Here is a 21,470-nt window from a genome sequence, read left to right on the forward strand (position 1 = left end):
GAGAAGCAGTGTATATAGTGGTTAGAATGCTGGCCCTGGACTGGGGAGAACCTGGGTTCAAGTCCTTGTTTGCCATGAAATTTACTCTCAGTCTGACTTACCTCACAGCCACTCTCTCACCTAACCTGCCCTCACAAGGCTCTTGGGAGGACAAAACAGAGGAAGGGAGAACTACGCAGGCCACACTGAGTTCCCTGGAGGAAGGGCAGAATAAAAATGCAAGAGATCAGTTTTATGACTGGGAGAGACAGTGGTGAGATGCTGGAGGATATGGTAGAGAAGCTATTCCCCACTTTTGTCCTACATCAAGGGTTAATACAACATGGAGGGATGGGAAGCACTTTGCAGATTGATCAGACAGGTTTTTAAGCCTAAACCCACACACACAAAAACAAGCTAAACAGGAAGGCTGGTCAATGCACAATCTTTGTTGACAAAGGATATCTTTTCTACATATCCACATATTTTGTTCATGTGAAGTTTGGTTTCATACAGTTACACTTCCAAGTTTTACAACACAAAAACTTCAGTATATTGTTACTGAAGGGTACAACGCACAGTGTACTTTTAAAAATAATAAAAATAAGTCCACTGGAGCTACTTTGCCAGTTTCACCACTCTGCATCTCCAATGGCTTTCGAAAAGACATAGTCCTTTCCCCCGAAGCACATGACTCCAGCTTTCAGGTAGAACTTCCATCTGTTCTTACTGCGTTGAACCTGGTGAAAAGGCAAAGGCAAAGGTTCTCAATGGCTTCTGAGGAACTTCAATTCAAGCAGATTAAAATGTCTCACTAAAGAAGAGTTGCTTTCCTTTATGCCATGGCAAAGCAGGAACATTGTAAGGGCATATACACACACCAGATATACCAGGGGTCTGCAACCTGCGGCTCTCCAGATGTTCATGGATTACAATTCACATCAGCCCTTGCCAGCATGGCCAATTGGCCGTGATGGCAGGGGCTGATGGGATTTGCAGTCCATGAACATCTGGAGAGCTGCAGGTTGCAGACCCCTGAGATATACAGAGCTGTATTCTACAGACATTCTGCTGACGGAAAAGAGAGAAGATCCAATCTCACCTCCCCATTGCAATTTCCCCTACGTGGCTTTTTGTCTGCAACTGCCCCCTAGCAATACTTTTTCAGTGGCCACAGTAGGATGCTGGGAGAAAGGCAATTCTCTGAGAATTGCCTGCCAGCAGAAGATCAACAGGAGACAGTCAGTATCAGCTTTATTCCAGTTTCTAAGTCATGGCTTTCCCCAAAGACTCCTGGGAACTGTAGGTTGGAAGAACTGCAGACAATTCTCAGTTAAGAGATTCGTAGCCCACTTTATGAGCTCCAGTTCCCAGGGAAAAGAAAATGTTGTTGGACCTGGCTAAGTCTATGTTACAGATATGCTATTGGACGTACTTAAGCATCATTGGGGTGCTTACAGTTTACATCTTCCCACACTGACTTAATAGGATACTTCTGGCAAGTAATCCTCTACCTTCCCTAATTTTATGAATCACTTGAACATATGAGACCACATATCAGACCACTCATCTCCCAAACTCATTAATGTCCACTCAGCCTAGCAACAGTCGGAAAAAGGTCTTTGCTCAGCACCCATTGAGATCCTTATTACTGCAAATGCCAAGGATGGAAGTATAGCATGCCTGGACACTGGGGGCGGGGCTACATTATTCTAAATGTATATGCATCAGTTATCTTTTTAAAAACGGGATACCTCTCTTTGTTGTAATCTGGGAACTTCTCTTTGACCCCTCCTTCCCTTTCAATATTTTTCTTCCTCCCTCCTCGTAGTGGTCCTGAAGAAGCTGTGTCCTCTTGCTTGCACATACATGATAACAAAGCAGCCGACCATTTGTGATAGGGACTAGTATCCTTTAGATTAGGCTTCTCTCTCCTTTCCAGTGCAACATGAATGTGAACTGAACCTACCTCAATAAATTTAAGTTTTACCTTTTTGCAAAATACTTCTTGGGAGTTTATTTACTGCTAATATACAACATATCTGGGTGACTCTGATTAATTAATATATCCACAACAGGAAGACTGGAACTTCTGAACAGAAAACATGAACCCTGCCACTAAATTTCCAACACTTAAATGAAGAGCAAAGCACACAAGGCTTTTTGATCTAGATTATGGTAGGGCCCAGCTATACACAAGGGAGTCCAATGAATGAAAATTCCATGGTCTTTCCCTCTATAAGAAACATGCCCCCCCCCCCATTCCAACTGAAAGTATGTGAGGAGAAGGGAAATCAAGCATTTCCCTCAATTTCATTTTCCCAGCCTGAATGACTCAAAGCAGCTAGCTGCCATTTGTCTTGAATAGCAGCTCCCCAAGGCTTTTCAGTTTTGGAAAAAAGCATGAAAGAGAATGCATAATCGTTCACCACCACCACCACCACCACCACCCTGAAATGAAATAGGAGTAGCAGAGACAAATCGGAGGGGGGGATGGTGCCTGGGGACAACACCTCCTCTGAGCTCTCCCCCCCATGTCCCTGGAGGCTGGCTTCTGCTCTGCCCAGACCCTGGGAAGGGCAGACGCCGGGGCTGCAGGGAGCCCGGGAGGACAGAGCACCGCCACTGCCCACCATGGTGCTCCCCACCCCCAGCACGTCCCTGGAGGTTGGCTCCTGCTCTCCCCAGGCCCTGTTCTCCAACACCACCACCCTGCCACGTGACTCAAAGACGTGTGCCCAGGGACATGGGTGTCCCCATGTGTCCCCATGGGTGTCCCCATGTCCCTAGGACAGTATGCCCCTGGGTAACAGCATGACTTCTAACAGTAAAATTGCTGGGAGCTCCATTCACAGAACTCCTGACCACATGTGTAGTAGAGCCTCAGTTAAAGGAACTCAATTTTTCTATTTGTGCATCCTTCAACACTTTCCTGATCATAACCAAGCAACATTTTCACCTAAAGGCAGTGGTGGGATTCAGCAGGTTCACACCGCTTCAGCAGAACCAGCTGTTAAAATGGTGCTTGTAAACAGTTGTTAAATTGTTTGAATCCCACCACTGCCTAAAGGTATGCTCAGATGTTAATCAAGATCACCCAAGACAGCTGATTCAAGACCCAGCATTTCCCCGAGAAATCCATGTTTGATAGACTTCCTGGATCAAAAAGCCTAGCTTACACAGCCAAACTAACTAATATTGTAAATCAATGCTCAAAACATGAATCTGATGAGAAATAGAGTCTTTATTTTTTATAGCAATCTGAATCGACTATGTAAAAACAAGATAACTCGAGGACTGAAAATCAATAATGTCTAAGATATAATAAGAACGTAAGAACATAAGAACATAAGAACAAGCCAGCTGGATCAGACCAAAGTCTGATATAATTGGGCTAGTAAAAATGCCTTGGAATAAACAAATGATAAAAATTCTTAGACTTTATAAGTAATCAGAAAATATTGTCTTGGGATCCATTATGTTAATATGTACTTAATATAACGATGAGTAGATCTCTTTTTTGCTGTAATCTTAACTATTTTCTATTACTGCTTTATCCTTTTTTCTGTTCTGTTTAATATATATTAAAAAACAGGGGCGGAGCAAGGGGGAACTGCGCCTGGGGCACTTGCTCACCCTGCGCCCCGCCACAGCGCCGCCCACCCCCAGAACACCCCGGCCACGCCCCTGAACCAGGGCATGATGTCCCTCCCCCCCCCCACACACCCACAGGTGCTATGCCACTGTTGAAAACAATTTTTAAAAATTAAGCCTAGTTTACATAAGGAAGGAAGTCAAATATTCGGCCCAATGTGTCAGTGTTTCCTTGCGCTGATTTCTGAAAACAAAAGTTCAGTGTACTGGAAATAACGATGTTGCTACTTCACAATCATCTCACAGATATGAGAAATGCATGCTTTCACTTTCTGAATGTTGTAATTTCTTAGTTAACCCACTGAATACTGGAATATAACATAATGGATACACAGTAAGGGCCAGATTTCGAAGGACGTACAAATCCCACAGTAATTCATGTCTATGCGTAGAACTAATTTTATAGCCACTTCCCTCTATTTTTAACAGCTTGAATAGTCCAGGTTTAGCGTGAGCTTGTCAGAGCCTAGAAGTTAGTAGGATCAGTCATGGTTAAAACTTGGATGGGAAACCATCAAGGAAGGCTCTGTTTGCAACAAGGAGGAAGACAATGGCAAACGACTTCTGTTTGTCTCTTGCTCTGAATGCCCCATGGATGGAGTTGCAACTTGATAGTATCTTCATTTTCTCTCTATTTTTAGGTGTATCACTAAAAAATAGTATAGCATAATGCAGCGAGCTGCAGATGGATGAAGCATCTTGTGGAGTGTATATTGTGTGGCATACCCAAGCTTGCTTCTGTATAATACCTCTTGAAGCGATGGCACTTTCACAGTGAATTGAAACTGAACAGGTCTTAAGTTAATTCAAAAAATATTCTCTACTGTACCTTGTCATACTGACATACAACCGTATTATCGGTATCAAACACATCCGGTGTCTCTTGCTCGCTGACATCATCTCCAGAATTTAAAGGATCCTGGAAGTGAAAGACAGGAAAAAAACTGTATGAGTTCTCTGATTTTTAGTTGGAAGACCAAACTAATGTCCTTATTATTAGCACAAACACACAGAATTTGGACGGTCAAATAATACTCAGTCCCACTATATAGACACAAGGTTTAGCTTCAGTTTTGCATTTGCAACAGGTAAAAGTTTCAAGGGGCAGATTGAATCTCATCCATCAGGAAGATGTGAATGCAGAGAATCTATTCTTTAGCACTATCACCTCATTAGGTACACTACAGTTGCACATATTTGCAGTGTAAACTGATATAATCTTACCATGCAAACCATCTCTGGGCAGATTTGAGATAATACAGAACTAGACGAAAGAGCCATAAAGATCAGACAGCGTAAGAAAATAGAGATATTTCCCTTTCCACACACTGTTTTTGCTCCCTGGGCTGGTTCTCTAATGGTTGGCAAGATGTGCCATTGCTAGGTGACCCAAAAGGAAAATTTCAGAAGCTACCTATGAAAGTATATTACTCGAACACAAGAAGGTAAACAAAAGTAGGCTTCCCCTTCTGAGGGGAAGGGGAGAAGCTTTGAGACGCAGTTGCCTCCCCCAAGCATTCTACTGGGACCAAAAGCACAACCAGCAGGAATTTGAATACCAAGTCCAAACAAGAGAAGCTGAGTCATGTGAGCAAAATAAATCTTGTCAGTCAGGTGATGGATGCATGAGAAAAGAAGAGGGGATTTAACCATCTGAGCAAAATGGAGCAAATGTAGTTCCCACAAACAGTTCACAGCTTGAATGATACACATTCAGACACATTCTGAAATAATGACTTGCCCAGATGAGCCCACACAGGGAGGAAGGACTTGAGATCACGTGACTTAAATTTAAGTCTGCCACTCTATCACGCAAAGCACTCTACCACACAAATGCTGCTTTGGCTTCAGAACACAAATGGTCAACCACACATGCAATCAAGACTGCAAAGCCTCACAGAAGGATATTCTCCGTAGTTGACCCCAGCTATAGAATTCACTATCCCTGAAAAGTCATCATAGCACAGGAATAAGCATGCTGAACAGATGGAGCTGCCTTCTATTGAGCTGGACTATCAAGGTCAATGCTGCCTACACTGACTGTCTCCAGGGTCTCAGAGTCTTACTTCCGTATCACCTTTTACCTGATTCCTTTTAGTTGGAGATGCTGGAGGTTGAACACATGACCTTCTGCATACAAAGCAACTACTTTATCACTGAGCCACTATGCGTTCATTCCAATCAATGCGGGTAGACCCGGGTGGGAAGGGGGGAGTTTGCCACCACATTTCTGTTTCTCTATTGCAAGTATTCGTTGTGCATGCCTAGAATATTTGGAATGGAGTAATGACTCATTTAAGTTAATCCAACTGTATCTGAACTTATCTGGGAGCAGAGGCTGCAGGGCATCTTGGTAAGCTATGAAACAAGATCTGAACTTCCTTTAAAGGCAGCATGATATACAATATCAGACTAGAACTAGAGAGATCTGGGCTCAAATTCTCATACTGTTGTGAAGCTCAATTCGCAATGTTTTGTCCAGTCACTAACTCTCAGTTCAGCCTATCTCACAGGTTTATTATGAAAATAAAATGGGATACAGGAGCCATGTATACCATCCAGAAGTCCTTAGAGGATGGGCAGATGAAAAAAAATCTAATAAAAATAAACTGGCTATTTCCCAATATTACATAAAATTGAGACCCCAACTCATTCAGAGACCTGTTAACTTCAACAGGAAGTTTCAAGAAAGACAAGTACATAATTAATTCCTGCTGATGTCACAGAAGTTAAATGCTTGTAATGATGACCAGATTACGATCACTAATCAGTCTGAAACCTTCAGGGTCCAGTAGGTTAAACCAACAAGTAATATAACAGAGGAAAGGGAACATTACAGATTTAAGTTTCTGAAGGCCTAAGTAACCAACCTGAAGACAAGGTAATTTTCAAGAGAATCAAGAACTTACCTCTTCAATTATGTCAACAGATTGTTCATCAGTGTCGCTTCTGCTACTAATGGATGGATTGTCTGAAGTACTGTTTTCAGCTTCTTCCTCCTCTTCCTCATCCAAAACTTTTGGCTCTTCTGCCTCAATAATGCCAACAATCTCCACATTCTTCCTATCTCTAGAGCTTTCTGTTTCTGCCGTAGGAGAAACATCGTTTGTTCCATCCAGCTGAATCATCTCCTCCAGGTCACTGGTAATATCCTTTTGAGTCCTCAGATTATTGGACTCCAGCTTCATGCTGGTATCTAGCTAGATGGGAAAAAAGAAATTTGCAAGACCCAGCAAATTCAACAGAGCTTCTTCATTCATAGATCCCACAACTTGTTATTTCTGTACCTCATCCTTTCACCCATTAGCAGAGATGTTCAAGACCAATTCAGGCACAAAACCATCCATGAAAATGATGCACTCCACTGCTTGCCCACATTAACCTCCAATGCTAAACCCGAGAACAGGAGGTACAAGGATCCTATTCACAGAGCCAGGCTTTCAACATTTCAGGGCAATAGAACTGCTCAGTCCTCACCAGGCCATTTGGGAGGGATCTTTTAAAGACATTTATGGGCTTGTCTTTTATGTATACCTGGATAATCACCCCAAGTGTACAGAACCTCCTTATCAGCCCTTGGGGGGAGGGCGGTTTATAAATATAATAAATAATAATAATAATAATAATAATCAGTGAGAGGCACTACTTCCCTGCATTATTGACTATGTACTGTAGATTTGTCTGTTCTAGCGCTGACAGGATTTGCTCCAGCTGCTAAGGGGCTTGGACAGATTTATGGAGGAGAAGTCGATTTATGGCTACCAATCTTGATCCTCCTTGATCTGAGATTGCAAATGCCTTAACAGACCAGGTGATCGGGAGCAACAGCCACAGAAGGCCATTGCTTTCACATCCTACATGTGAGCTCCCAAAGGCACCTGGTGGGCCACTGCGAGTAGCAGAGAGCTGGACTAGATGGACTTTGGTCTGATCCAGCTGGCTTGTTCTTATGTTCTTATGTTCTTATTTGGGTGTAGTATTTTGGCTATTTTTAAGTTTGCCAGATTTTACGGTGTTTTTAAGTTAGGTTTGTATGGTGTCCCAAACACAGCTGTTTTTCACACATTAGATGAGAACTTGTAGTTTATCCACTGCAGGAGAATGCAGCTGTAGATGAAGAACAGGAGCAAGGGAGTCCCAACAGGGCAGGTTTTCCAGCAGTTTCCTTGCCCCAGTCCCCCAGATGTGACCACCCCCTCCCACCTGGGCCACAATAGCTTTTGCAATAAAAAACTGAACAAAAATTGTTACATCACTATGCTGTTGTAATGGTAGGTGTAGAAGGTTTTCGGAATTCCCAGCTTCCATTTTAAAGCTTTGAGAAGATATGCCTTTTTCCTTCCATCTCCACAAGGGAAGGACCTACAAACTTACTCTTTTTTTAAATAGAAGCTAGGAATTCAGTGAACCTGCTACATCTATAATTACAATAGTATATTGATATAAAATATTATAGTGCTGGTTTAAAAAAAATAATAAAAAGCCCTCTTGTGGCAGGGTGAGGAAATGACTGCCACAGGGACAATTTGAGGGAAATGCCTACCATGTGAGTCAGAATATCCAAATATACAACAGCCATACAAACTTTCCTCTGATCTTTCCCAAAACTTTACAGCAAGGTAGGCTTGAGAAAAACCAGAGACATGCCAGGGGAAACCTCAGAGGTGCACAAACATGCCACAGTGCTGTGGGGAAGCAGGAAACAACCTACTTCCCAGACACATTGAATTCAGGGCAGATAACCTGTAAGGAAGACACTGCTGAGAGAGCTGGAGGAAAGCTATTAATTTTTAAAAATAGAACAAATGGAAAACACATGCTGGAATTACCTCCTCAGTAAAAGAGAGGGTGGCTTCATCTCGCAGGAAGAGACTATCATCCAGTTCACTGCCCATAAATATCAGCTCAATCATATCATCAGCATCCAGTGGGTGTTCCAGATTTTCAGGACATTCTCCCCACTTGGAAGAGCCGCTGGGTGCCATTCCTACAGCCACTCTGGCACAGTCTACTTTCAATGGCTTTGAAACAGGGACAGCTACTTGGACATCAGCCTTCTGGGGAGTCTCCAACAAGCTAGAAAGCTGCTGGCTTATCCCGCTGCCCACCACAGCTTCCTCTTGATGCCCAGTAGAATCCTGCAAAACTGCAGCACTGGGCAAGGCTTTTTCTTCTGGCCCTGTCTGCTGGGGTGCAACAGACTTCTGAACCTGCAGGTTTTCCTTCCCAGACACTTGAACTGAGAAGGTGTTCACATGGGTGGCACTAATAGCAGTGGTCTGAGCTTGTGAGGGCTGCTGCCCAAGCTGCTGCAGTATTTGCTGAACAGGACTCTGGAGGACTGTCCCACTTCCTGGGGCTTGGGTGACTACCACTGGCATGTTGACTTTATACAACTGTCCTGCAAGAAATAAGAAATGAGGTCGGTCAAGGTTGCAAGCAGCAGGCAAGCTCCCCGAACTGGCCCACTTAAGATTAAACCGCTACTAGGCCTCTTCCCTTCAGATAAACTCTATCCTACAATGACCAGTGTGAGCTTGAACATGGGAGAGGAAAAGACAAGACAAACCAGGAGATGATCTCAAAAAGGTGAGATGAGAACAGATATGAACCAGAAGCCCAACACATTTCAGGTGCAAAGTTGCTGTTCCCCAGGTGTAACTGGTCATGAATAAAATATTGCACACCTCTTATTACCTAGGCTCATTCGGGAATTGTTGTTTATACACGTGTCTCCCAAATACAAGAATCTGTACTTTCTCATGGATCCTCAGGGGGCATAACTGTTTTCAATGCATGCAGGGAGAATTATCTACCAATGCAACTGCTTGGTGTGGTTAAGTAGTTTGAGTGAGTTCCATGCTGCCTAAACTTCATTAGTCTTACCTGATGCTGTCTGCAGAGTCACTCCAGCAGGGATTTGGATAGGATAAGTAAGTCCTGAAGGAATGGTCAAGATTGCACCACCAGCCCTGGAAGAGGACTAGAATAACAGGAGCCCCATGAGGAACATTTTTAATGCCACCAGTTACTGCAAAGATTACAAGGATAATGTGTCCAAAGCACTCTGAACACTGAAACTGCATCCTGCAATTTTGCAACTGGGGTATATTTGACTAGAACCAGTATGCTGTAATAGTTAAAGAGTGTCAGAAAAGAACTAGGCCAATCACTTTTGCTGAGCCTAATGTACATCATAAAGGGAAACAAAAAGCTACTAAAGGCAATGTATCTGAGGCTCCAGCTACACATTAAAGTCCTCAGGTTTGTTGGGGAACACTGCAAGGATTTTGCATTGCACATGTGCTATGAGAGTTTTGTTCCTCCCAAATGCATACTGACTCTTTTCTGTTTGTGACCAAAGTAGGCAGGGAGAAGCTGATTTAGCCTCTCTCTGGTTACTGTTTTCATATCTGCAATCTATCTCACAGAGCCACTGCTGTCTCCTTTACTTCGGGGAATGCAGGTTAAGTTTCACAATGGAGCCAACAAAAGTGTCGCAGGGGATTTGAAGTGCAACCGGACATTTCTTAAGTTGTCAAATTCCATCTCACTCCCAGTAACACGCGCGCAGCTTGGCTTCGGAATGATGGAATACACACAGCCCTGTGTATACCCTTCTGCATTTTATTTATTTACATATTCGATTTGCTAAACTGCCCCCCCCCCCCCCCCCGCCGAAGGGCTCAGGTCCTTGAAAGAGTCCTTCAGCCACTGCGCAGCAGCCTTTAAACTTATATTCCAAGTTACAGTTCCATTACACAAATAAAGTCAAGGGAACCCAAGAGTCACACACCTGTCTAAATACCACTTATTTCAGTCAAGCTCTCAGATGGCTTTGAGGTGCCCAGTACTGAAGTTATATAATGCATTAGCTTGAAAATTAAAAAACTGGAAATGACATCCCCCGCCTCCAAAAAAAGTATGGACTTTCTTCAGCATTAATAATGTTGCAAGTAGTTCATATCCACAATATTCAGAAAACTGGTGGAGTGGAGTCAACATTTCCAACATTATGAGTATCTTCGTTCCCAGTGCAGCCATCAGTGCCTCAAGTCTTTCTTCGATGGGCCTCTTCAGGCGGCAGGAGGGATTTTGCATTTCCTTTCTGCCTGCATGGCCCAGAGTGCCTTAGGAGGCGACATGGCACCTCCTTCACCACACCACCATGGTTGCCACAGCACTCCTCAGGATGTCTGGATTGTGCTGTTAATTTTCAGGCACTCTGGGGGTAAAGGTCTACACCAGACAGGGACCAAGGAACATGGGAAAGACACCTTAAGGTTCCCCCCACACCAGCACTATCTCCCCCCACACCAGCACTATCTTCCCCCCACACCAGCATTATATATATATATATATATATCTGTGTGTGTGTGTGTGTGTGTGTGTGTGTGTGTGTGTGTGTGTGTGTGTTACTTTCGCACAAAATATCAGTCTCCACATAAGCATCCCAAAGGGGAAAAGAGCGGCTCCTCAGACTCACTTTGGGTTGGAAAGAAGAAAGCCTAAAACTCTGTTCACCCTGTGCCACAATTCTAATCTGAATTAGGATCCCATGCACATGAAAATAAAGTGTCTTTAAAAGATTACTATGGGCTTTTTCGCACACATGGTTTGTTCTGGAATAAATATATGTGGTCGTCATGGTTTGTGGTATTTGTTCGCACACACTTGTGCTGGAATGTGCTTCGACCCCTAATCTGTCCCCCATTCGAACCTTTACCTCAGATTTTTCCTGTCACTCAATGCTTGTGCAACTTTCCTCTATAAAACGGTTTCCCTCCACATTCCAGTGCCTATGTGCAAAACGCAACGCGAATGAGCAACTTTTAAGAATCACGCCCCCGCAGTGATGCAATTTCTCCCAGTCTCTGTTATTTCCACGTTCGAGAGTCTGACAAATTCAGCAGTAATTTACACAAGTAAAATCTCATTGAAAGTGCGTAAAGGGCCATTAGCTAACATTCTTTGCTGGAGGATTCTGAGCATCATTTTGCTTGTGTGAGAAATCAATATGAGGGGAATTAATGTAGCGAGAGCCCAAGTGCACGATAGCCAATGGGAAGACAGTTTTCTGAGATCTCATTATTCTACCGTGAGAAACCACGAGATAATGGTAGCCAATAGGAAGAGTGGAGTGTCGTCATCTCATTGCCACATCACAGCGTGAGAACATGATGACAGGGCCAAGCGTCACAAACAACATGCCCAGGGACGACACAGCAGCCAATCAGGACTTTCGTTTGTATTGCATTCCGCGGCAATGCAAACTATCGGGGTTTCTGGAGCAAGAAGAAGATCCATATCAACCGAGTGATATGTGAATGATGTCGAGCGACAAAACGGCAACAAAAAGGTCAGGATGTCACTGCGGATTGCATTAATTCCAGAGCAAACCTTGTGCGCGAAAAAGCCATATGAGCTCCCAACACAGAACTCCCATACTATCTGGGTTTGGCTCTACGGGCTTTTCTGCAGAGGAATCTAAGCTCAAGGAATGATTCAAGGAATAAGAGGGGAAGTCCTCCTATGGATTAAAAACTGGTTGAGAAACAGGAAACAAAGAGTGGGTGTAAAAGGGAAGTTCTCACAATGGAGAGATGTAGGGAGTGGTGTCCCCCAAGGATCCGTTTTGGGACCAGTGCTCTTTAACCTATTCATAAATGACCTGGAAGTAGGGGTGGGTAGCATGGTGGCCAAGTTTGCAGATGATACCAAATTATGTAGGGTGCTGAGAACCACAAAGGATTGCAAAGAGCTCCAAGCAGACCTTGATAAATTAGGTGAGTGGGCTAAGAAATGGCAAATGCAGTTCAATGTAGCAAAATGCAAAGTGATGCACATAGGGGCAAAAAATCCAAACTTCACATACACGCTACAAGGGTCAGTGCTATCAGTCACAGACCAGGAAAGGGATTTGGGCGTCTTAGTTGATAGTTCCATGGGAATGTCAACTCAATGCATGGCAGCTGTGAAAAAGGCAAACTCTATGCTGGGGATAATTAGGAAAGGAATTGATAATAAAACTGCAAAAATTGTCATGCCCTTATATAAAGCAGTGGTGCGACCGCACTTGGAGTACTGTGTCCAGTTCTGGTCGCCGCATCTCAAAAAGGATATTGAGGAGATAGAAAAAGTGCAGAGAAGGGCAACGAGGATGATTGAGGGACTGGAGCACCTTCCTTATGAGGAAAGGCTGCAGCGTTTGGGACTCTTTAGTTTGGAGGAGACGTCTGAGGGGGGATATGATTGAAGTCTTTAAAATTATGCATGGGGTAGAAAATGTTGACAGAGAGAAATTTTTCTCTCTTTCTCACAATACTAGAACCAGGGGGCATTCATTGAAAATGCTGGGGGGAAGAATTAGGACTAATAAAAGGAAACACTTCTTCACGCAACTTGTGATTGGTGTTTGGAATATGCTGCCACGGGAGATGGTGATGGCCACTAACCTGGATAGCTTTAAAAGGGGCTTGGACAGATTTATGGAGGAGAAGTCGATTTATGGCTACCAATCTTGATCCTCTTTGATCTGAGATTGCAAATGCCTTGACAGACCAGGTGCTCGGGAGCAGCAGCAGCAAAAGGCCATTGCTTTCACTTCCTGCATGTGAGCTCCCAAAGGCACCTGGTGGGCCACTGCGAGTAGCAGAGAGCTGGACTAGATGGACTCTGGTCTGATCCAGCTGGCTTGTTCTTATGTTCTTAAGCTCGAGAACTCCTTTCCTACAGAAGCTCACTTTGCCCTGAATTTACAGGGCAAAGACATTTTTATTCTCCCAGGTCTTCTAGTTCACCCCACCCCACCCCGCACACACCTTGCAAATCTGAGTCCAGTGTGGCAAATCCCAAATCAGATTTGGTCTTCCTTGTACAGTTTTACATTGCTTTTATCCAGTAGTTCCTTTAACAACCCTTTTCTGGTTTCATATTGGTGGTTTTAGGTTTTCAGCAGTTTTCTAAGTCCACCTTCAGTGCTGTTTTCAATAGTTTTATATCAATTGTTGTATTAGTTGCCATTTTTCTCCTTTCTCCTTTTTGTTTCACCATTTCTAGAATTCACACTGTTACCATTTTCCTCCGAGGAATTTCTACAAAAATTCTTATAAAATAAGTAACTGGCAATGTAGCCAAAGAATCACAAAAGTCACAGTATCGGAACAAATATTAAACTCTTACTGACTGCTCACTGTACTACCTTCACTATTATCAGTGTCAACATGAATGCTTGTTTCTTGATTATGACTCGTGTTTTGCAGAGGTATTTCTACCTATCGAAAATGGCTGAACTGACAAAAAATGTTGATGCCAATAAAGCCTGAGAGGTTTTTTTATTACATGACATAAAAATTATACAGCAATATTGCCAACACATACCAGTTCGGCTGTTGCGGTAGTCGCAGTAGACTGTCGAATACATCTGCCAGCAGCCACACCTAAACAAATATCATTAAATGTACTTCAGTATTCCTGTCAGGGAAATCGATACAGATCTTAGATGTTGATTGCCACATTGTATATAGAAGCCCATTTGGAACTGACAAAACCAACAGTCAAGACCAGTAGCTAGACGAGACATGAACCTTGAGGTAAGAGAACAATCCAAGTAATTTTATTGTTGTTTTAATCTTTCATCAAATCTTGATGACTTGCAGGTGGTAGGCAGCATACCTGGGAAAATTCCAACATCTACCTGTGAAGATTGCATGCTGACAAACAGAAGAGTGGCAGAAAGAGAGAGTTAAGGATTGTACTTGGCCAGCTATGCTGGAAGCATGCTGAGCCAAGGCCAAGTGGTGCTAACAGCATCTCAGGTACTTGCCAGACTCAGCTGGTAGCTGTGTAGGTCTGAAATGCAATGGCTATTATCTGCCGTGCCCACATCCCTGCCAGTGCCTCAAAACTTGCTTTAGTCATTGAGAACCAGCCTTGTGTGCTGGGCAAAACAGTCTGGCATGCTACCTTCTGGCACATGTGCCAAGGACTGCCTACTCCTGGACTAGAACACTGTGTGTTAGATTGTGACCAGGCAGACACAATTCAAACCTCCACTCTATTGTGGGCCTCGCTGGGTTATCTTGGGCTAGGTCTACTTTACAAAGCTGTTGTGAAGATAAAACAAAGGAAGAAAGAACCATGTATGCTACGCAACATTTACTGAATGAGATAAAAATAAAAAAATAAAGACTTCCATATTGCAAGTCACCAGTGACAAAGGAACTGTGCAATGAATATTCTTCTCTGTTGGTTGTGGGCTAAAAGTCTTTTTTCTGCTAGTGGAGAAGGATGAAGCTGAAGGAGTGGATACTCCTGTCACATTAGACCATCATAAGGCCAAGTTTATTCTTATGGAAACATACGAACAGGCCAAGTTTATTCTTTCAGAAACATATAAATACCTGTTTTGTAGAAGTTCAACTATCAGTTTTCCCAAAGAATACCAAGAATTGTAGTTTTGTTTGGATGCTAATAAGTTGTTATTTTTAGTCCAGCAACTCTTCATTGAACTAGTTCAAAGGGTTCATCAAGAAAAGGGAGTTCAAATCTTATTAGCGGTAGGTCTTATTAGAGAAAGTTTGCAATTTGACCTGGGAAACTTGGATTTTAAAACCTCTAAAACCCTTTCAAACCCTGCTCTGGGCTACATCACTAATGCAAATAACTTTGCTTCCTTGTCCCAGGCATGACCCCAAATTTTATTTCAAGAAGCAACAACTTTAACCCTTAGCAGCAACCATCAGTATGCCTTGCCCTGAATTGCTGCCCTTTACCAGTGCAAATGTAGGACATAGCTGGGCCACACTCCCAGACTACCCACCCCCGCAAAAAGCAAAGATAATTCTCTGCTCACAAAGAACTGTTATAAAGGTTCAACCAAACCTGCTGGTGTTTGTAGGGCCTGAGGGAGGTTCCGAGGCAGATGCAGCATGAACTGTGGTGAGAGTTGGCTGTGTTTAAAGAAGCCTTCTGTCGCTCTGGACTGCTTTACTTTAGTTTCCCAGCGCTGCAAAAAAAATTTAAAAGTCACTTTGCACGTTTATATACCAACTACATGACAAATATTGCTTTGCATATTTGGCTTCTTTATTTCAAAAGCTTTTTGATTCAACAAGTGCATGATGCAACATCCAGCTGCAATACGAAACCTACTGGAATGACCACCAGTAACAGCTGCAGAGGTCAGATTATTAACTGAACAATTAATGCCCCATAAATCCCCTGGTCCTAACATGGTTCCATTGGAGCGTCTTGGTGCCCATGCAGACTTGCTGCCTATGCAGACTACCCTCTGTTGGCATCCTTGTTTTCACTGGTGGAGAAGACAGGCCTGTGTTCCTGGTCCAATGCCACTGTGGTTCCAGTCTACAAAAAAGGTGATCCTGTGTCACCTGTAATTACAGACCCATAAGTCTCCTCTCCCATCATAGGAAAACTATATGCAAAACACTGTTTGAACAAACTTGTTGCCTGGACTGACCAGGCCAAGATATTAGGACCAGAACAAATTGGATTCCAAAAAAAGAAAATCTACATTAGACCACTGCATTGTTCTCAACCTATTGCTATCTAAATATTCTAAAAGGCAGAATATATGCGCTGCCATTTTAGATCTTAAAGGGGCTTTTGATTCAATTGACAGAATTTCTTCTGGAATAAGCTTGATAAAATGGGATAGACAGCAGACTTGTGATGCTTATACAATTGTTTTATAGCAATACCACATGCCAAGTAAAATGCACCCTGATGGGTTTACTAACCTCCAAAATATTTATTTGTTTGTTCCATTTATACCCCGCCCTACACCAAAGTCCCAGGGCGGTTTACGTAATGGGGTTAAAAGCCCCATTAAAACACAAAATATTAAAAACCACCATAAAAACATCCTTTAAAACAGTCAATAAAAACATCCATTAAAAATTCCCAGCCCTCCCACCCTTCAGCTGGCATCAATACCAAAGGCATTAAGCACGGATGTTTTGGCTCCAGTACTGTTCAATCTATTTTTAAATTATCTGGCCCTGGCCCTTAACAAAGCAAACTCCCATTGCCCTAGGTTAGGGAATGTGCAAATACCAATCCTGCTATATGCTGATGATGCAATCCTCCTATCTAGGTTGAATATGGGCCTCAAATGCCTTCTTAATAAATGTAATGACTATTGCACTAAAAATCATTCGTGTATTTTTTTCAAATGCACTTAAGTTAACCAGATGGACACTTAATGGTAACATAATAGAACAAGTCAAGTATTTCAAATGCCTGGGGAGTCCATTTTCACTCTAGAGCTGGCTGGATTAAAGCTTGAGAACTGTTTCTCCTGTCCTATGATTCTTTTTTCCACCAAGGGCCATGATTACATCCCTACGGCATTAAAGGTATTCAATGTAAAAGTGAGTCAATGACTCCTTTTGGGGGCCTATTGTGGATTGGTGCATAGATTAGTTCTGTGGAGTGAGTTCAATCCAGCTTCCTATACAAGATATTTGGCATACCGCATTGTGTGCCTTATGTCATCTTATGTGTAGAATTGGGGCAGCATCTTTTGGAGACAGAGACTTAATTGATTAAATTTAAATGTTGGACTTGCCTGTGCTTCAACCATGAGATGGGGAAGTCTTACCTATTTATCATTACCTGAGCTCCAATCCTCAGGTTGGTGAGGAATGCTTATTGAATCTAAAATACTTCCTTTAGGTCTCTCTATTGAAGTTCTTACAATGCTCACAGCCAATTAAATTAGACAAGTCCTAAAGTGATAGTGAATATATCAAGAATACCAGACACTGATTGGTGAAGCTAGAAAGTTCTGCTCTCTTTGCACTTTGGAATTCTTCCTGAAATTGGTTGTATGGCTCAGTGTTTACTTCAACAATCTGAGCATTGCCAGCAACAGGCTTTTACCCACGCTAAATGCAATGTGCTCCCTTCCACCATACCACAAGGTCAGCAGCTAAAAATTCCATTTCAGGGCAGAACTTGTGCATGCAGTTTGAAAGCTGTCGAGACACTGGATAACATCTTGTTTTATTGTCCTAGTTATGTATCATTAAGAACTAATTTACTTTTATATCATTCAGTCTTGCTAAATAATGTCATTCAGTCTTGCTAAATAGTAACTATAATGTAACTCTGACAATAGCCGAATTTCTATCACATGTAATTAAGAAGTATGATGCATCCTCTTTGAGTTGAAGATGAGTCTGAGCGTTACTATTGTTTGTCTAGTTGTTGTTTCTTGACCTATAACTGAGTGATGTAGCTTTATAATTAATGCCTAATTAACACTGTATGATTGACTTAAAATGTCACTTAATTTTTATAATAATTTTATTTTTATTGTGACTTTTTGAAAGGCATAAAATCTAAAACTACACAAAGTCCCAATTTTTAAAAAAAGAAGAGAAAAAAAGAAAAAGATCCTTTTCTTCTATGCCAGGGGTAGGGAACCTGCGGCTCTCCAGATGTTCAGGAACTACAATTCCCATCAGCCTCTGTCAGCATGGCCAATTGGCCATGCTGGTAGGGGCTGATGGGAATTGTAGTTCCTGAACATCTGGAGAGCCGCAGGTTCCCTACCCCTGTTCTATGCCATATATAGTTACCCTTAAAGTTTATCACTTGGTCCTTAGGTACAGTCAAGTAAAACATTATACCTGGCTTAAATGCTATTCCTCAAAAGATTCACACCTTTCTCCAATGTAGCTCAATCCCTAATCCTTTATTCCTCAAAAACTGAAACTAGATTCATTTTTTTCTGGCTTGTGTAAAATGTTCATCAAGGGTTTAGATTCTTTTCTCTAATCAACAAAGTAAGTTTTGCCATTTCTGCAGTTCCAATAGCTTCACTAACCATTTTTCTGTAGCAGATATGGATGAAATTTTCCATTTTTGCACATAAAGTATTCTCGCTGCTGTTATGTATAAAAAGAAAGTTCCATTTTTTTCAAATTGTCCATCCATAAATCCTGAAAGGTTTCATTTGAATATTAGCCTTTAAAATCTTCTAGAAAATTATCACATGAATTTGTATCCATTTTTTTAGCTTCTTTACAAGTCCACCATAGACGATAAAATGAACTTTCATGATGTTATACTTCCAATACTGATTCAAAATAAGTTATACATTTTTACCAGTTTCTCTGGTGATAAGTGCCATTGATTCATTATTTCATAAAAATTCTCTTGAAGCTAGATCTTAAAAGTAAATTGGACACCACAAACCCGTTTCAGTTCCTTCAAGACCTGTTCATCTACACCTTCTTCCACAAAAGCATCTTGGACCCCTTCAATCACATCGTCAATAATTGATTTGTAGAACTTCGGCTGTGAAAAAAAAGTTACAAGGGTGGGCTGAGTTGGGGTGGGGGAGAATATAGAACGTAAGGAATAAAACTTGGCTTCCAAAGAATATCAGGGGTTTTTTTCAAAAAGGAAAAAAAGGTGAGCAACCTGCTAGCCCTTAAAGGTGAGCATGTATATGCTTCCGAATGTATATGGGCAAAGACTACTGAATTTTCAGAAGCTGAAGGAGTGACAGTCTTTTAAACACCACCATGGCTACAGAAGAAAGTTAGTTTTAAGTGCTTATAAGACATTTAAGAACAAGGCAAATGCTACAAATTATACCTTTTCACCTTTTTTCAGAAAATAAGGATTGTCTCTTGCTGTCTCAACAGCTTTGAATGTGCTTTAGGTGCATTTCTACTTTGAATGTAGAGCCCTCCTGGGCACACATGACAACTCATTTCAAAAAAATTAAGACTTTCCCCCAATTATTTACTCTGAAAGGATCCTAAACTACTTTCAATAGAGGTTTAATCAGATGTTTTTTAGCTGTTGCACACAAAACACCTATTAAGAAAAAAATTCAAAGTACCTCTATAGATGAGAGGGGATTTTTTTGTTTTTAAAAAATAGCCAATTTAGCTAACGTCAACATATTAAAAGCTGGAACTAAGTTAGAAAGTTGACGCTGAAAGACAGTAGCCTTTTGACTGACTGAAGTGAAGGGTGAAAGCAGGCAAGCATCTGAGTTATAGCCACAGAACAGAAAAATATTCCTGTAATGTTTCTTTCACAGCATTCGAGATTTAGAACTGGCATGGCAAAATGACCAGAGGAGTGAGAAGAAAGTTTTTGTTTCACATCAGACCACCATTAACTCACTATGGTAGCTTCAAAGAAACCTCTATGACTGAAATTACAACTGCATTGTAAAGTGCAGAAAAGCTGAAATGCAGCCGATTCAGAAACCCAGGACAAACATATTTTCTTACAAAACAGCTTTTTCACGTATGCACATTTACAACAGGATAAACAGCGGAAAAGCACTGCAAACGGCCTGTGGAACAGCGAGAGTGACAGAGAACATGCACAGGAAGTGGTCTGAGCATCAACTTATCCTTCTGAATGTTAAGTATTAACTCGTTTTGGCTTTCGCTAGCATTATAAACCTCAACCAGCAAGTCCCCGGGGAAAAGCTTTAGAGGAATCTTTGAACCTCTTAGATTAGAACTTGCACACATCCCATTGCAAATGTCTACTCCTTCAAATGCTCTCAAGCGACAGAACCAATAAATCCTTATTATACTGGGGAGGGGAGGGGGTGTCCCTTCCAGACACTTCACAGGAGCTTCAAATCCTCCACTAGGCAACTGTGGCGGACAGACGCCCCATTCCCAGAGCACGCAACACCACGCCTCTGCGCACATGCGGGGCAACTGTTACTTCAGACGTTCGTTCTCCAGGCTCCGAGGCAACCCTCTCTCCTGCCAGACTGGGTTCAGTCCTTCTCTCTCCACCCCTGGGCCTGCTCCCCTCCCTCACCACGGGGTTGCCATGAGCCATCGCGCCTTCTCCGGGTTTCTGGCGGCGTTTCAACCGCCTTTTCGGAAGCAGGGCTCCGCGCTCCCCCGGGCCGTTCCTGAGGCAACTGCCGAGCAAGCCGCGGCGTTCCTTCGACTCCCCGCCCCCCCACCCCTCCTTTTCTCCTTTGGGAGGGCCTGAAGACGAAACGCTTGGAACACGTGTAGAGGTCGCACTCACGATTAGAGCTCAAACAGGGGACGCGCGGGCAGAATGCAAACAGCGGAGGGCGCAGCCCATGCCTGCCCGGTCCTCTGCAGAACTAAGCTGTTCTGACCCTGCCCACACCTGGGTCTTAAAATGCAGAAAAACTGGGGCATGGCCCTTCTTCTGGGGCAGCGACCCTCTCAGGCTTGTATGCATGTTTGCTTCGGGTCTGACTCCCATTAATACTCATCAGGAAGTGAATTCCATTGACGGAGAGGCCGTCCCACATGTGATACCCTACGATTGCCAGCTGGATGCAATGTGCGTTTTGTGGGAAGAAGCGAGCCGCTCTGTGGGGAGCGGAGTTTATGCCGGAGCAGGCGTGCTTTGGATTGCAACTGAAGTCTGAACAGTTTACTCGCAAGTAAAGTCCCCTAGAGTTCATTGGTATTTTCTCCCAACTAAGCAGAAAGTACCAAAGCAGGACTACAGCTGAACATCAAGACAAAAGTAATGACTGCTGGGGAATGACTCAATTTTAGGGTTGGCAGTGAGAAAGCCGAAATTGTTTTAGACTTCTTGTTTCTTGGCTCCATCATCAACCAGAAGTCATGATGAGATGGGGAAGGGCAGCCATGAGAGATAGAATTTTTTTTAAGTGTAATGATGTGTCTCTGGCAACCAAGATCACGTTAGTTCATGCCCCAATGTTCCTGTTACTATAGAAGAGTGTGAAAGTTGGACAATGAAGAAAGCTGACAGGAAGCAAGCAGATCTTGTCTTTATTATGCCAGGAAACGTTTCACCTGCTGCATGCCTGT

The 21,470-nt window shown here is 42.7% G+C and overlaps 1 protein-coding gene across 2 annotated transcripts; it reads right to left on the reverse strand.

Annotated features, from left to right (window-relative positions):
* Window positions 1-408: 408 nt before the first annotated feature.
* Window positions 409-20,786, reverse strand: GTF2A1L (general transcription factor IIA subunit 1 like). 2 transcript variants are annotated; one of them, XM_048519240.1, is made up of 9 exons: window positions 20,683-20,786; window positions 18,859-18,960; window positions 15,517-15,640; window positions 14,014-14,072; window positions 9,520-9,616; window positions 8,463-9,034; window positions 6,543-6,833; window positions 4,463-4,552; window positions 409-719 (listed from the first exon to the last, which is right to left on the reverse strand). In XM_048519240.1, exons 3-9 carry the CDS (start codon window positions 15,563-15,565, stop codon window positions 612-614), a joined length of 1,266 nt encoding a protein of 421 aa, XP_048375197.1. In that variant the 5' UTR covers window positions 15,566-15,640; window positions 18,859-18,960; window positions 20,683-20,786; the 3' UTR covers window positions 409-611. The 2 variants fall into 2 exon arrangements, with proteins under 2 accessions (XP_048375197.1, XP_048375190.1); XM_048519233.1 differs by lacking the exons at window positions 18,859-18,960; window positions 20,683-20,786 and adding an exon at window positions 18,488-18,599.
* Between the last annotated feature and the right edge of the window lie 684 nt (window positions 20,787-21,470).

Source organism: Sphaerodactylus townsendi, linkage group LG01, assembly GCF_021028975.2.
Source record: "Sphaerodactylus townsendi isolate TG3544 linkage group LG01, MPM_Stown_v2.3, whole genome shotgun sequence".
NCBI classification, from domain to species: domain Eukaryota; kingdom Metazoa; phylum Chordata; class Lepidosauria; order Squamata; family Sphaerodactylidae; genus Sphaerodactylus; species Sphaerodactylus townsendi.

Excerpts from the sequence above, each read along its gene's own strand:
- GTF2A1L (XM_048519233.1), bottom strand. The coding sequence starts at position 18,523 with ATGGAAAATTTCATCCATATCTGCTACAGAAAAATG. Across the intron at positions 9,617-14,013 it reads CTACCGCAACAGCCGAACTG|TCCTCTTCCAGGGCTGGTGG; the intron begins GTATGTGTTGGC and ends CTGTTATTCTAG. Across the intron at positions 9,035-9,519 it reads GACTCTGCAGACAGCATCAG|GACAGTTGTATAAAGTCAAC; the intron begins GTAAGACTAATG and ends TATTTCTTGCAG.